Here is a 15,202-nt window from a genome sequence, read left to right as displayed (position 1 = left end):
AAAACATTTTTCTTAAAGGATAATGACAATTATATTTCCATCTAGATAATAACAAATGTTTCTTAACTGCAGAATAGTGCTTATAATTTTTTTTATCTAATAGAGAGAGACGTTGAAAAAAAAAATTCAAAATTACATAATCATTTGCAATAAAATAGCAGTATCTAAATAATAATAACAACAACCTAATATTTTATTACAGCACAGGCACTAAAACATTTTGATGATCAGTGCTTATAAACAAAAAATCTGCACACCTCTGTAGCAGACACGATTCTTCCTATAAAAAAGAAGTATAGACTAGTGCAGAATTTATCAGCCATTTTTATTTTAATAAAATTGGCTGATAAATTCATTAAAATAATATTTAACCAGATAGAAATACTTGAAGGTAATAAAATAAATTATAACAATTTTTTAAATATGCTTCATTTTCTTTCAAAAGCAATTATATTACTAATCCTTTCACAAGTGGGTTTCTTCACCAAAATTTTAATAGGTAAGGGGTCATAATTCAGTGATTACGCAGTGCATTATCTGATTAAGTTTCATCAAATTTTGTATCCAAATTACAGAGAATTTCTACAATTTCAGCTTGACTCTTAAGTCAATTTTTGAAAGTATTATAAATATAAAAATAGTTACTATTATTTGTAAACACAGATGGCCAGCATGTTTCTATAGAGTTCCAAGAGAATCTGTATATATATGCAGATTCAACTTGTTGATACTGCATTGATAGAATTTAAAACACACACGTGCATGCACACGTTCATACTCCTTTGGTCCCTTACATGAAAAAATGTATACGTTCATACTCCTTTGATCATATACAGGGTGTCTCAAAAATATTGGTACAAACGTTTAGGGGAGGTAGGTAACATCTAAAGGAATGTGAATCGCATAGGAACCCATAACTGGAAATGTCACAGGAAAGTAGTAGCAGAGGCACAAGAAGCAGAATGACATAAAACAGTAATTAGTGGCAAACATTTATTTGACATAATATTAACAATGTAGTATGAGATGGATGCTGTATGTTTGTTTGTTACTTGGATTTTAGGAGCATTAGAAACTAAGGCCATATTGCTCCGGGATATGCAGTGGTCATTCCCTGACCTTTCCGCATCCACCGTATTTGGTGGTGAAGGGCTTGAACCCCGGTCTAATCAAGAAGCGTGTGCTATGCACTGCTGCTGCTCCTTCCCACCTGGCTATGGAGGCGCTGAGATGGATGCATTTCATGATGTTACAACAGATGCTCGAAGGTTCCCCCATGAGACGCGATGCATGCGTGACATCGACGCAGCATGGATTGGCAGACACGGTCGAACACACCTGGAGTTTCTTTGACAGTAGCGGCAGCGCAGACGAGTCTCTCCACGAGATCCATTTCCATCTCCACAGGCGATTCATACATGATAGATTTGAGGGCCACAGAAAGAAATCAAGGCTCGATAAATCAGGTGAGCGTGGGGGCCAGGAACAGGTCCACTACGGCCAATCCATCGACGCCCAAAACACCTGTTCAAATGGTCACGAACACACCTTCTATAATGGGCAGGCGCCCCATCATGTTGAAATCAAATGTTGCATCTCACATTTGCTGGAACATCGTCAAGTAACCCTGGTAGAACTTGTTCAAGAAAGATCCAATATTTAGCGGAGTTCATGCGGGATGGTAACAGGTATGGGCCGACTAAGTAGTCACCGACCATACCTGCCCACACATTTATTGCGAAGCGATGTTGTGCCGCATGGGGGCACACACAGTGTGGGTTGTCGTGAGCCCACACATGAGCATTGTGCTGGTTGAATAAGCCTTCCCGAGTGAAATAAGCCTCATCCGTGAACAAAACAGACTGGAAAATTCAAGTCTTTAACGCTTTCTTGGAGAAACCACTGTGCAAAAGCCACATGTGCAGGATGATCTTGGGGGAGCAGTAACTGAACCCTTTGGAGATGAAAGGGATGTAAGGAATCGTCATGCCAGACACGCTGTACACTGCAATGACACTCCTAAGGCAGAGGCAACGGCATGTGTGCTGGTAGTAGGATTATTCTGGACGGCATTCAACACAATTTTTTCTATGGCGCGTCGAACGTAGTCTGCCCGCACTACTCCTGTTACTTCTAAATGACTCATAATGGCACAAATTTTGATGCACACGCGCAAACAAACGGTGGTCCGGTACATGTTTGTCTGGGAAGCATTCTCCATAAATTCGTTGAGCAGCTCATCCATTGCCCTCTGCTAATCCATACACTAGGTGCATGTCTGCCAGCTCACAGTTCGTATATCGATGCATGCTCTTCGTGTGGCGACTACTGCTTGAATGAGTAAACCAGAAATTTTCCCTCTTGCGAACTGATAAACAGCGCCGTGTACCGACTTACGGTGACATTTCCGGTTATGGGTTCCTATACGATTCACATTCCTTTAGATGTTACCTACCTCCCCTAAACATTTGTACCAATATTTTTGAAACACCCTGTATATGTGCATATTCTTTGCAAGGGATAAAATCATTCATATTTTACTATTAATTTAAAAATTGTCTAAACTACTTTTTTTTCTTTATAAAACTTCTGTACTTATGTCATAAAAGATTTTTTTTCCCCTTGAATGTAAAATGAAGCTCTAAGTATCACTGGTAGAATCCAGGAAGGATGGAAATTACTGCCAAAAAAGCAGAATAAGAAAGATGATTTTTTTCTTCAAGTAATTTAAAGTTTACATATTTTATAAATAATTCTCAGATCACTTGGAAAATCAGGAAATAAATTTTATTTTCAGAAAATTTGCTTCTTTGTCGATACTTAACAATCAGTTAAACTAATGAATCAATAATAAAAATAAATCAATAATAAAAAAAAAAAAAAAGCAAGGTAAACAGCGGCCTTTATCAATCCACTGCTAGATGGAAGCCTCAACAATTCATGTTGAGGGAAATGGACCATAATCTGCCATGCTGGGCCAGTGCAGGTTGGCATATTGACTGTATTTAGCAGTCAGGGGCTTGAAACCCGGTTTATTCAAAGAGCATATGATAGTGCACTCCCACTCCTGACCACTTGGCTACGGAGGCTGAGCTTAAATATAAAAAAAATTAAATTAAAAATAATATCTATATTAAATGCATATGCAAATTATTCCTTTTTATCAGATGAGCAAAATAGTTTAAATGGTTTTTTTCAAGGATAATTATTTTTACAAAAATTATGTGGAGACCACTGCAGATGGCAATTATCCATTGATGGACTTTGCAAGCTGACTGAATCAGTTGATACCTAATGCAATTTGGTAAAATAGTGAAAAGTGATGAAAAAATCCCTGCTCCGATTACAGTTATTTGAACATGTTTACTTTATAAGTATAAACTGGGCACAAACACTACAAAAGTAAACCATAAAATATTCATAGCATTCAGAGCAGATAGTGAATAAATGTACTGAAATAATTAAAGACAAACACCAGCCAAGGAATTAAAAATTTTTAAATTCCTTGGCTGGTGTTTGTAAGTCCGCATGGTCCATAAAGACGCGGTCATTACGGACCGTGCCCATGGATTTTGGGAACGCAAGTGGCTTGAGAGCTTGCAAATCGGTTCACCAAGTTGTAATACTATTAACAGGGACAGGGGGACACGTTTACACCCCGTTTGAGGCGGTTTTCCTCAGACGGGATGACCGGTTCTGTTTGACACGCTCCCGAGCCACTTCCGTTTCCGATGTGCGCGTGGGGAATGCCGACCATGTGTCTGATGGACTACGTGCATGAGTGCCATGGGCCTGCTACTTAAGGATGTGTCATTGCAGTAATAGTATACTGTTGAAGGAGACAGCAGTCTCCGAAAGCTTCAAGTTTTATCGCTTTTAATCCAGTTTATTTTAGATAATTTTATTGCTTCGGTATTTTTAACTATATTTTTAACGTTTTATCGTAGTTTATTTTATCATAATTTATTGTAATATTTTAGTCTTCTGATAGTGTTTTCATTATATTTTATTTCTGTATATTTTATTTTTATAGTAAAAAATTTTTAATTCCTTGGCTGGTGTTTGTCTTTAATTATTGCAGTATGGAATTTCCCAGCCCCATAGGCCTGTTTGAAGATATAGTGAATAAACGAACAACACAAAAATGAATAAAAAACCTAAACCAGGTGATGAGTGACTTGCTGATGTACTGAGTAAAATATGACTGACAGCCACTAATGATGGCAAACTGACAGCTGCTGCAGAACCAGATTCATGCTAAATATACCAGGTGCTTGCAAAAAGACGAGTGATGAAACCAATGTATTGCATTGAGTAGGAGAGGTATATGAATTGAGCAAATGGGTTCCACATAAACACAAAGCCAACAATAAACTCCAGACTCAATTTGCTTATTGTTGCTTTTCTGTTACAATTATTATTGTAACAGAAAATTACAATTATTATTGTAATTTTCTGTAATTTCTGTTACAATTACAATGTAATATTATTGTAATTGTAACAGAAAAATGTAACAGAACAATTATTATTGTAACAGAAAAGCCATTTTTGGACTGGTTGTGGACATGCAACAAAAAATGGCTTATGGCAAATGAGCACATTGTATCATCTTGTAAAACTGTGTTGCACACGTTGCAGCCCTTGCTAAACCAACAAATGATTTTGCTGTGTCTGATGGAATGTAACTGGTATCATCCATTATGAGCTTCTATCTTCTGGCCAAATGATCACAGAGGACAATTGTGTTCTTATTTTTAATTATGTGTTAATTGTATCTTAAAAATCTGCACCAACGTTTTGGTCACCTGATAGGTTATTCCAAATAACTGTAGATAATTTCATATATAATTCCATATAAATAAGAGCAAAAATCACTCCTTTAATTTTTTTCAATATCTTTATAAAAACAAATTACTTAATAATAAACACTAAAAACTTACAATCACTTCCTCGATCTTGACTTCTTTTGGCAGCATCTGAAGCATAGAGCCCTGGAAAATCCTTCTCTACATCAGGACTTTCAAAATCCATTCTGAATAATTATTAAAACCCTATCTGTAAAATAAACTATAATTATAATCTTTTAACTTTTCAATGCTTGCTATTTATGAATAACGAATATGAAACAAGTTATTATTATTAATAGTAGCAAATATCCCACAAAATGTCCCACATCACCTGTCCACATCACTAATAATTTAGCTAATCCTTAAATTTATTTGAACTACTCACTACCAACAACATCAAATGGAAGTTCATTAGAACGATCAACTACCCACTGGCTCAGAGCAAATTTTCACAAATCTATTCTGCAGCCATCCTTTTTCAATTTATGTCCCCTGATGTGTATTGTCTGAGTCAGAGTAAGAATGCCATTAGCACTTAGTTTACACAATTCATTTAAGACCTTAAACATGTCAATCAAGTATCCTTACAGGTGTGTGGTTTCCAATGGCTGGAATCAGAAAAACAAGTCTTTAATGATGGACTACTCTTTAGTGTCCTCAAATAATCTTGTTACTCTCCTCTGCACCTATTCCATATTTCTTTTAAAATGAGGTTTCGAGACCTGTATGCAGTACTCAAGACAAACTTAACCGTAGCTTTATACAATGATATAATCATCTTGATAATGCTGGCAAAATTTCTATATATCATTGACAGAATCCAACGAGCTGTCCTAGCAGCCTGTCTGCATTGCTCTGAGAATGAAGACTACAATCACCCCTATGTCTCTTTTGTTTTCTGCCACCTTAAGTGTGGTACCACCCAATTAGAACGCTATTCTGTATTACTACTGCCAATATGTAGTGCACTAATGTATTTATCAATTTTAAAAACTTTAATTGCCACTTCTCAGCCAATCTGCCTAATTCTTCTAGGTCTTGTTGAAGTAGTATTCTTTGATTCCTGACATTAACCACTCGACCAACCTTTTTATCAGCAAACTTAGAAAATAAGCTTGATATGCCTTTATCGATAATGTTAATATTGAAAACAGTAAGAGCCTAGCACTAAACCCTGAGGGATGTCACTAACAACATTAGTCCAAGAAGAAAAGTGCCCATTAATAATTACCCTCTGTCTTCTATCATTCAACTATCCCTTAAATAAATAAATTATATCCCTTTAATAAATAAATTTTCTGTTTATATTCAAGGATGACCACACTGTCAGGGGGGGGGGGTTCACAAGATACAGAGAATATGAGAAACAGCACCATATTTAGCAGTAATTAATTTGAACCCCAGTCACTCAAAGCACACGCATTTATGAACCCTTGTGCTTGACCACTTGGCTATGGCCATGGCAGTAAATTTCCCATAATGCCACACTGCTCTGGTTTGTACAGTAATCTTTCATATGGAACAGTGTCAAAAACCTTGCTAAAAAAAAAAAATTAAGTATATGATGTCAAAATTATTTTTTGCATCCAGTTCCTTTGTTACTGCATTGTAGTAGTTAATCAGACTGGTCAGACAAAATCTCCCCTTAACACATCCATACTGTTATTTCCAGATAACTGCATTCCTATCAAGATGATCTTACAATACTTCTTTAATCACTGACTCCATTATTTTATATTTCTAAATAATCCATTATTCTTGTATTTCCCTGTTCCAGGAAAATATGAGAATTAATTACCAATACATAAATCCATGTAGCATAACTGTGTCACAAACAGAAATTACATAACCTTGGTAAACAGAATGGTTATAAATGGACACTGCTTCAAATGGATCAGCGCTACAAGTGGGGTACCTCAAAAGTCTGTGCCAACAGTGTGTTGCTTTTAATTTTTATTAATGATATTTGATGATGGTATCACAAGTTTCATGTCAAAATTTGCTGATGATATTAAGTTTGGCAGGGTTGTTAACAATGAATGAATCTAAAGAATACTGCTGCAACACATCAGACAAATTATATAACTAGTTTAAAATAATACCAATTAATCTTTAATGATGGTAAATGCAAGGTTCTGCATCTGGTGATTTTGCCTAGTAATCCAAAATTAAATTATCAATTAGGGGATTGAACACTCAACACTGTTTATATACAAAATATCTTGAGGTTGTAATACAGCCAATATGAAGCTGAAGTATAATAACAAACAAAATTGATGAAAATCCTCAAATGATAAAGGATTTTGGTTTTTCAGCAAGACATTTTTAAAAGTGTGCGAGAAAGGAACAATACACAGGAAATACAATGTACTCACATAATACTGTGGTGCATATAATTAGAAAGAAATAATTTTTGAAATCGCTTATGAAATTAAATAACTTGTTAAGATGATCTTGTCTCCTTTGCAGCATGTGTTTTTGAATTGCTGCATTTGTGAATTAAAATGCCAAAAGATGAATAACAGAATATTATTCAAAATATACAATGGAATAAAGAAGGATTTCATTTGGCAGGACCCTATATCTCAGGAACCACAAGGCACTGCCATCCAAAACAACCAAGGGATATAACATTTTAATAACCTTTTTGGACCACAACCTTTTAACCCAAAGGGTTAAAAGGCTGTAGCCCAGTGTTATGCAAATCACTAACATATGAATTAGTTACTAAGCAAAGGCTGAAGACAAAAAGAAGTAAGTCAGGGTATAATTGCTTCAATGATCACTTCACAGAGTACCCTATAATGAAAAATTAATCAGAAATGGGATTGGCAGAAAGGGCAATTTATGGAAAAATATATTAAATTAAATTGAATATTATTCCAAAAATAAGAATAACGAACACAACAAAATTTTGTTGCATTTATTGTATAGATAAGCAATGCAACTCTTATGGGTATGTTTGAACTTGTTTTAAAATTATCATTTGTTTTGTAAGGTACAGTATAAATCGCTGACAGTGTTCTAGTAAATGATAAATTACTAGTCAACAGGATCCAGACTATATTATGGGCTAATTTGGAAATTCAGAACCAGCAATTAGGCACATGCAACTGCACTGGACCTTGCACTTTTGGGCACCTTGTGCTTACATAATGGAGCCTCTTGTAGTCAAGTTTCTCTTTATGTAATAGAAATACAGGCATTTCATGAGTGATGAGCATTAGTATATACAAATAAGGAAGGGTTAACAGATTATTATTTTATTAGAGTATGGCTTTTGATTCTCCCCCCCCCAGTCAAATTTATATCTTTTTTTATATTTTTTCGTTGTCAGATTTATACCTAGCTTTATATTTAAAAGATATGCACTGGATCAGCTTATCGCTTCATGTATGGACCACTAGACTACAACTGAAGTGACAGGTGAAAGAAGTTTCTCAAAATTGAAACTGTAATGCCAGGGCTGGTCCTAGAGTTAAAGGAACCCAGGTATAAGCACTAGTTCAGAAGAGCTTACAATTAATAATTCTGATAATGAATACAACTGTTAACTGTATTCGGTAGTCATACGAATTTGAACCATTGTCTACTCTAACGCATGTGCTAATGCAATCTTGCATTTGACCACTTGAGTGATTTAATAAAAATTAACAAAATTAAATAAAATAAAAATCCTAATGTGGAAATTATTTATGAATATATGTTTACAAAACATTTATTTGTGCTATATATTTACGCAACCTTTATTAATATAATATACAAGTAACATTAATACTGTTAAATATATTGTTTAACTAATACCATTATTTATATATAATATCATTGTTCAAGTATGGAGACCACACCTTAAAGAAAGACATTGTGCTTGTTGAAAGGGTCCAAAGATGGGTAACTCGCCTGGTGAGATCGATAAAAGGGCGTCCAGATGAGGAAAGAAAGACTGAATATGTGGGTTGCAGAGCTTCAAAATTAGGCACCTTAGAGGAGACTTGATTGAGGTGTTTAAGGCTCTGAGAGGCATAAACAAAATGAATGAGGATGAAATTTTCATGGTTATAAATGATTCTAGAACAAGGGGCCATAATTTAAAGTTACAGGGGAGAGATGTTTAGACTCGATTGCAGGAAGTTTTATTTTGGCCAGCGAGTCATAAATTACTGGAATAAGTTAGCTACATTAGATAATTTGGGCAGATGGACTAAGAAGTGGCAACTGAAGTTTAACCTTGATAAATGCAAAGTACTGCATGTGGGTAGAAGTAGCCCCAGAGAAATGTACCAACTGTGTGGTACTACACTTAAGGTGGTAGGAAATGAAAGACCTGGGAGTAATTGTGCAGGCAGATATGAAGTTTTCTGAGCAATGCAGACAGGCTGCCAGGGCAGGTCATCGGGTTTTGTCAATGATATATAGGAATTTTGCTAGCAGGGAAAAGGAGGTGATTATCCCTCTGTATAAGGCAATGGTCAGGCCACGCCTTGAGTACTGCGTACAGGTCTGGAGGTCTCATTTTAGGAAGGATGTAGATTTACTTGAGCTTGTACAGAGAAGGGCAAGATTGGTGAGGGGAATGAAGGGATCCTCTTACCAAGAGAGGCTTAAGTTCTGCAAATTGCAGTGGCTGGAGACTAGGCACCTGCATGGTGATCTGATTGATGTGTATAAGGCCTTGAATGGGTTGAGCACGCTGAATTCTGATGGGATCCTTCCACTTGTTCAGATTACAAACCTAAGGGGGCATAAATTCAAATTAAGAAAAGACAGATGTAGGATAGATGTGCGGAAATTTGTCTTTAGCCAGCGGGTGGTTAATTGCTGGAATAAACTTCCACCTGTCGTTGTGGAAGTTGATAGGTTGAATAAATTTAAGGAGGAACTGGACAGGCATTTGGAGGGAATGATGTGATTTTTTTTTTTGGCTGATGCTGCATAAGCTCATACACATGCTTTCTTGCATCACATGCCACTACTACTACTACATGGGTGGTAGAGGCTGACAGTTTGGGAAAATTCAAAGGTCAGCTGGATAATTACCTAAGAGAGGGGGGAAAATGCATAGGTTGTCTATTTCCTTTTCTCTAATTATTATTTTTTAAAATTTTATTATTTTATTCTTATTATTAAATTATTTATTTTTGTTATTTTATTTTATTATATATATATATATTTTTTTTTTGGCCGGTGCAGCATAAGCCATTGGCTTCCTTGCACCATGTGGTCATTGCTAATACTAATATGCTTTATATATATTATGTACATTATATATATGTTGTATATTATATTTGTGATGTCAATTGGTAAACAAGTAAGGTCAAGTTGGTAAGGGCTTCTGTAAAGTAGTTGCACTGGGTCTCACAGGCTCTCCTGAACTAGCTCTGAAAAAATGACTCCCTGGAGATATTATTTTAGCAAAAAACTTATTGACACTGTTGAAACTATCAATAGGCAGAAATGATGCAATCTCTACAGACCTAATCAGTGTTAGACCAAGGTTCAGGTACAAAGGCAAAAAACAGTCAAATCAAGATTTGACACTAAGGATGTCCAGAAAAAAAAAAACTCTGCCTATCTCTAAACAGCATATTTCTGGGAAACACTACAGGTTTTTTCATTAAACTTAGTACCAGAAAATTTGTGGAGGACATTAAATAGAGATGAGAAATGACAGAAAATGCCTTCCTAATAAACTCATATGCTAAAATAATAGAAGCAGCTACTCAAAGCCAAAAAGGGCTACAAAAAAATCTAGTGGATAACTGCAGCTTTTTATGACTTCATTATTTATGAAGATTTATAAAAAAAAAAAAAAAAAAATATCAGTACTATATATATATATATATATATATATATATATATATATATATATATATTGCATTTTTAAGAGTTTGATGAGGAACATATAGTAATATGGATTATGGACTAGGGACACTGCACATACTGGCAGAAGGAACCCAACAATCATAATGGATATATAGGTTAGATTATTGAAATGAGTGATAGATGATCTTTGGCTGTTCTCTTCCTTTCAATCATCTAACCTATATATAGCTAAACAGCTGGTTAATACAGGAATATGCAAATTGAAATTTATTAATTAATATTGCAATTTAAAATGTACTAACTGCAGACATGACAAGACCTAGCAAGGGAACTGAAGGTTCTATATTAGGCTATGAAATATAACTTCAATTATATAAATAACAATAACATAAATATGTACACCTGATGTCCTGTTTTGAAATACAACATGGCAGATGTAGTGTGTAAGGTGATGAATTAGTGATAATGTATACAAGTGATATTTTGGTTTGGAATATACAATTTTCTGGCCAGTGTAGGGTAAGCTATTGTTCACTGAACTGATTTAAATTTTAAAATATACACATGTAGGCTTATATATAAGATAATAGATTTTGTTATTACTATTTGAAAAATATTTCAAACTGTTCATTTATTAAAATTTTTATTTTTATAAAGTTATTCATATTGTACTAAATACACTGAAAGGACAGAATTCATGGGATACCTGATTCCTGGGCAACACAACACTGTCACCCCTCTTGCTGGTGGACAAACCCACCACTTGGCAGGTATATAGGTACACTGCATTCACGTAGATGGTAATTCGATGTCAGTATGGATAAACGTCATGAGTTAACTGACTTTGAAAGTTTGTGTTTGTTGTTTGGTTTTTAGGAGCATTAGCAACTAAAGCCATATTGCTCCGGGAATATGCGATGGTCATTCCCTGACCTTTCCGCATCCTCCGTATTTGGTGGTGACGGGCTCGAACCCCGGTCTAATCAAGAAGTATGTGCTACGCACTGCTGCTCCTTCCCACCTGGCTACAGAGGCGCCTCCACTTTGAAAGAGGGGTGATAGTGGGTGTCCGATGCATGGGTCACTCTATCACAGAGGTGGTACAGAAATTGCACTATTCCCTTTCGACAGTATCAACAGTGCATTGGGAATACGCCATTTCTGGAATAACATCTCATCGTGGACAGTGCTGTGGGCGGAGAAAGGTGGTGGATGAACGTGGTCATTGACATCTGTCTCGCATTGTTTCAGTCAACTGGAGAGCAACAGTGGCACAAATCACCACGACACAGGAATCTATGCCTCAACTGGGTGAAATAACATTGGCACTGGACCTTGGATGATTGGAGACGGGTCTCCTGGTCCAATGAGTCCCATTTCCAGTTATTTCAAGCGGGCGGGAGGACGCATATCTGGCGGAAACCGCATGAAGCTATGCACCCATCATATCAACAAGGAACTGTTCAGGAAGGTGGGCAGTCGGTAATGGTCTGGGGCATGTTCAACTGGCACATGTTGGGACCTCTGGTTGCGTATGGTCCAGGTTACGTGTCCATCCTTGCAGACCATCTGCATCCCTTCATGGTCATCGTGCACCCACAGGGAAATGGACTCTTCCAGCAGGACAATGCACCTACCCACAGAGCTGTGGTGACTAGAAGGTGGTTCGAAGAGCATTCCACAGATTTTTCCACCATGGAATGGCCTCCGCGTTCACCGGACATGAACCCTGTGGAGCATCTTTTAGATGCTGTGGAAAGGGCCATCCAGGAATGTGACAGAATTATGAACAGTGATACAGCAAGCATGGATGGAAATACCTGTGGAACGTTTTCATGAGTAGACTCAATGCCTCGCCATGTGAGACTGCCCTTATCCAGGCAAAAGGTGGGTATATCTGTTACTAGGTAGGTATCCCATGATTTCTGTCCACTCAGTGTATATCAATGTACTTTTTCATGCACAGACAAGTAACATTCTGTACAAAACAGAACAAAACCATGATTGAGCTATTAGAATTTTTTTTTTCCCCACTGGATATGGAATTATCATTATTAACACAAATCAGTACTTACATATTAGCGAGTGACCTATGAATCCTACTTACCTATACTGGTAACATCTATGTGTGGGTATGTATACACTGATAACTAACCTAACTTATTAGCGGGTGATCCGCAGGCCCACTTACCTATATTCCACAACCATTTATATGTGAATACTTGTACCTATATACTTATGCACCAATAACTAACTTAACTGTAATAGTGTATGACTATCCCCCACGTACCTGTACCCCACCTATAAATATGCCCCCCTACAAGTATCCTTGTACCAATAACTTTCATATCTGTCCATTAAAACAGCCCATATGTCATTGTTTGAAAGATACCAATATGGCAGTTTGAACAGATTTTAAAAAAATAAAAAGACAGTACACACCTGTCAAATTTGCATATGAATCATGAACATGTGACTGCCACAAGTTTTTTAAGAAAAATACAACATCTATCACAGATGACTATGTGCTTTGTTGACTTTTGCTGCTGTTGTGCATGTCTAGTGGGACATACAGATACAAATCATTAAACATTATTTTATCATGATTGTTTTCTTTAAATACCATACTTTTAAATAGAAATGTTATCCATATGCCTTACTTAGCTGAATGTTACATATAACAGAAGTGTTTTACTCCCAAAAGTGTCAAAAATTATTTCCTCTTCTGCAATCAACTTGCCCGACACCTAATAAACAAACAAACAAAAAAAAGTACCACTTACAAAATCTGTGTAACATAAAACTTTCACGTAACTTCTAAATAAAATAGCAATGTTGGGAAAAATCAGACTATTTGGAATCTCATTTCATTTTTGTCAGTAATAGGACACCACAGTCAAAAAAACAGATGTTTGATCAGCTTACATTACAATAATTTTAAACTTTGGTCACCCACAAATACATAGATATCAAATTTCAGCAACTATAAATAAATTTAGGCTCTGTAATTATTATTAAAATATGTAATATATTTTTGAAAAATTACTTTCAAATATATTAAACATCACTAGCATATTTTAAGTTATGAAAAGCAAACTGTGTAGAAAATGTGTTGCAATAATTGCTACTATGACTTATGTATCAAGAATAAACAAGTATGACTTATGTATAAAGAATAAACTTTTTTCCCCTTTTTATTCAGTCATTTTGCAATTATAATATATCTTAACATTTCAATATTTTCTGCAGTCATGTCTTTGCTGCAAGAAATTTAATTTTTTTCTTAAATTAAGATTTACTTCAATTTATCAGTTGCATGCAATGATCAAAAATAAATAACTCAATAAAATTAAAATAAAATAAAAACAGCACCCTAAGAAACTTGGATCCATATAAAATAAAATAAAATAAAAAGAGCATCCTAAGGTATATGATTTGCTTGCAAAACTACCACAACATGACACTGTTTTACAAGAGAAAACCGTCAGCAACAGCACAGTGGTTTCAATGCTTCACTAACTAGGTCTGGAGAAGTTTCGGTTCAAATCCCATTGGAGACGTGAAGATTTCTTTAAAGGGCTCTTCAACCAAGGCTGTAGATGGTCAATCTCAGGCAGGAGGAGGCTTTTCCCCCACAAGTTATTCAGGTTTTTGGCCAGCTACATGTAAATAGCCCATAAATAATTGTGCAGATATAATACACTGGCGCAATATAGCCTAAGATGCAATGTGTATAAAAACAACTAAAATGGAATACAGAACTACTATTGCATGCCACTGTCAGTAAGCAACATAGTGGCATGCAGTACCGATGGTGTCACATTTGGTTACCGGTATGAATGCAAAATGATAATAAACAACCAACCAAAATAACTTTACAGGTTTTATTTGATTTTATTTTAACTTTATTCATGTTACTAAGAAATTCACTTAAGAAATTTAACATACACCAATATAAAAATGGTTCGTTTTCCTATTAACTCAGCATTAAAAACCCAATATTATCAAAATTTAATAATAATAAAGGAAATTGGTACCTATAATATATAAAAGCCGTATCAATCATGAAAATACTGCTTGTTTCCATTGGAAATGGATGGAAAATTTCCGTTATAAACAATTTGGAAATGCGTAATATACAGAAAGAAAGAAAAAGCAACAGCTTCAGTTTCCTTTAATTTAAATTTATTTACATAAAGTACGTTGTTTATAGTTTTTGAAAACTTTCCTAAACGACTTTCCCACTTGCCTACATTTTGAATACACACTTCGTACAAACAACTATGCACACACAAACACACCAAACTTATTTTCTTCCAATCGTCGTGTGTTGCACCACCTGGCGTGAAATTGTATCCCGATTCATTACAGCACGTCTTAAATGACAAATATCGTACTGTTATTTCCTTAGAGACAGTCTAGATCAAGACCTTTAGGAGAGAAAATATCTGAATTACTGTGCTTATATGTTACACCTGTGCTGTACACTAATTCTCAATGGGTGTTTAATAAACAGGGAACTATAGCTGCGG

General features: G+C 35.5%; 1 protein-coding gene across 1 annotated transcript in view; it reads right to left on the bottom strand.

Annotated features, from left to right (window-relative positions):
* Positions 1–14,980, bottom strand: part of Rlip (Ral interacting protein) — a 135,762-nt gene extending 120,782 nt beyond the window's left edge. Inside the window, exons 1-2 of the mRNA XM_090388309.1 lie at positions 14,708–14,980; positions 4,941–5,055 (exon numbers count right to left, since the gene is read on the bottom strand). Coding sequence (XP_090244435.1) covers positions 4,941–5,031 — 91 coding nt within the window. The 5' untranslated portion in view covers positions 5,032–5,055; positions 14,708–14,980. The remainder of the gene's footprint in view (positions 1–4,940; positions 5,056–14,707) is intronic.
* Between the last annotated feature and the right edge of the window lie 222 nt (positions 14,981–15,202).

The sequence above is a fragment of the Mastigoproctus giganteus genome, chromosome 14, assembly GCF_048544385.1.
Source record: "Mastigoproctus giganteus isolate SK-2022 chromosome 14, ASM4854438v1, whole genome shotgun sequence".
Classification (NCBI taxonomy): Eukaryota; Metazoa; Arthropoda; class Arachnida; order Uropygi; family Thelyphonidae; genus Mastigoproctus; species Mastigoproctus giganteus.
The sequence above is the reverse complement of the archived record's forward strand: the minus strand, read 5'-3'. Positions and strand labels throughout refer to the sequence as shown.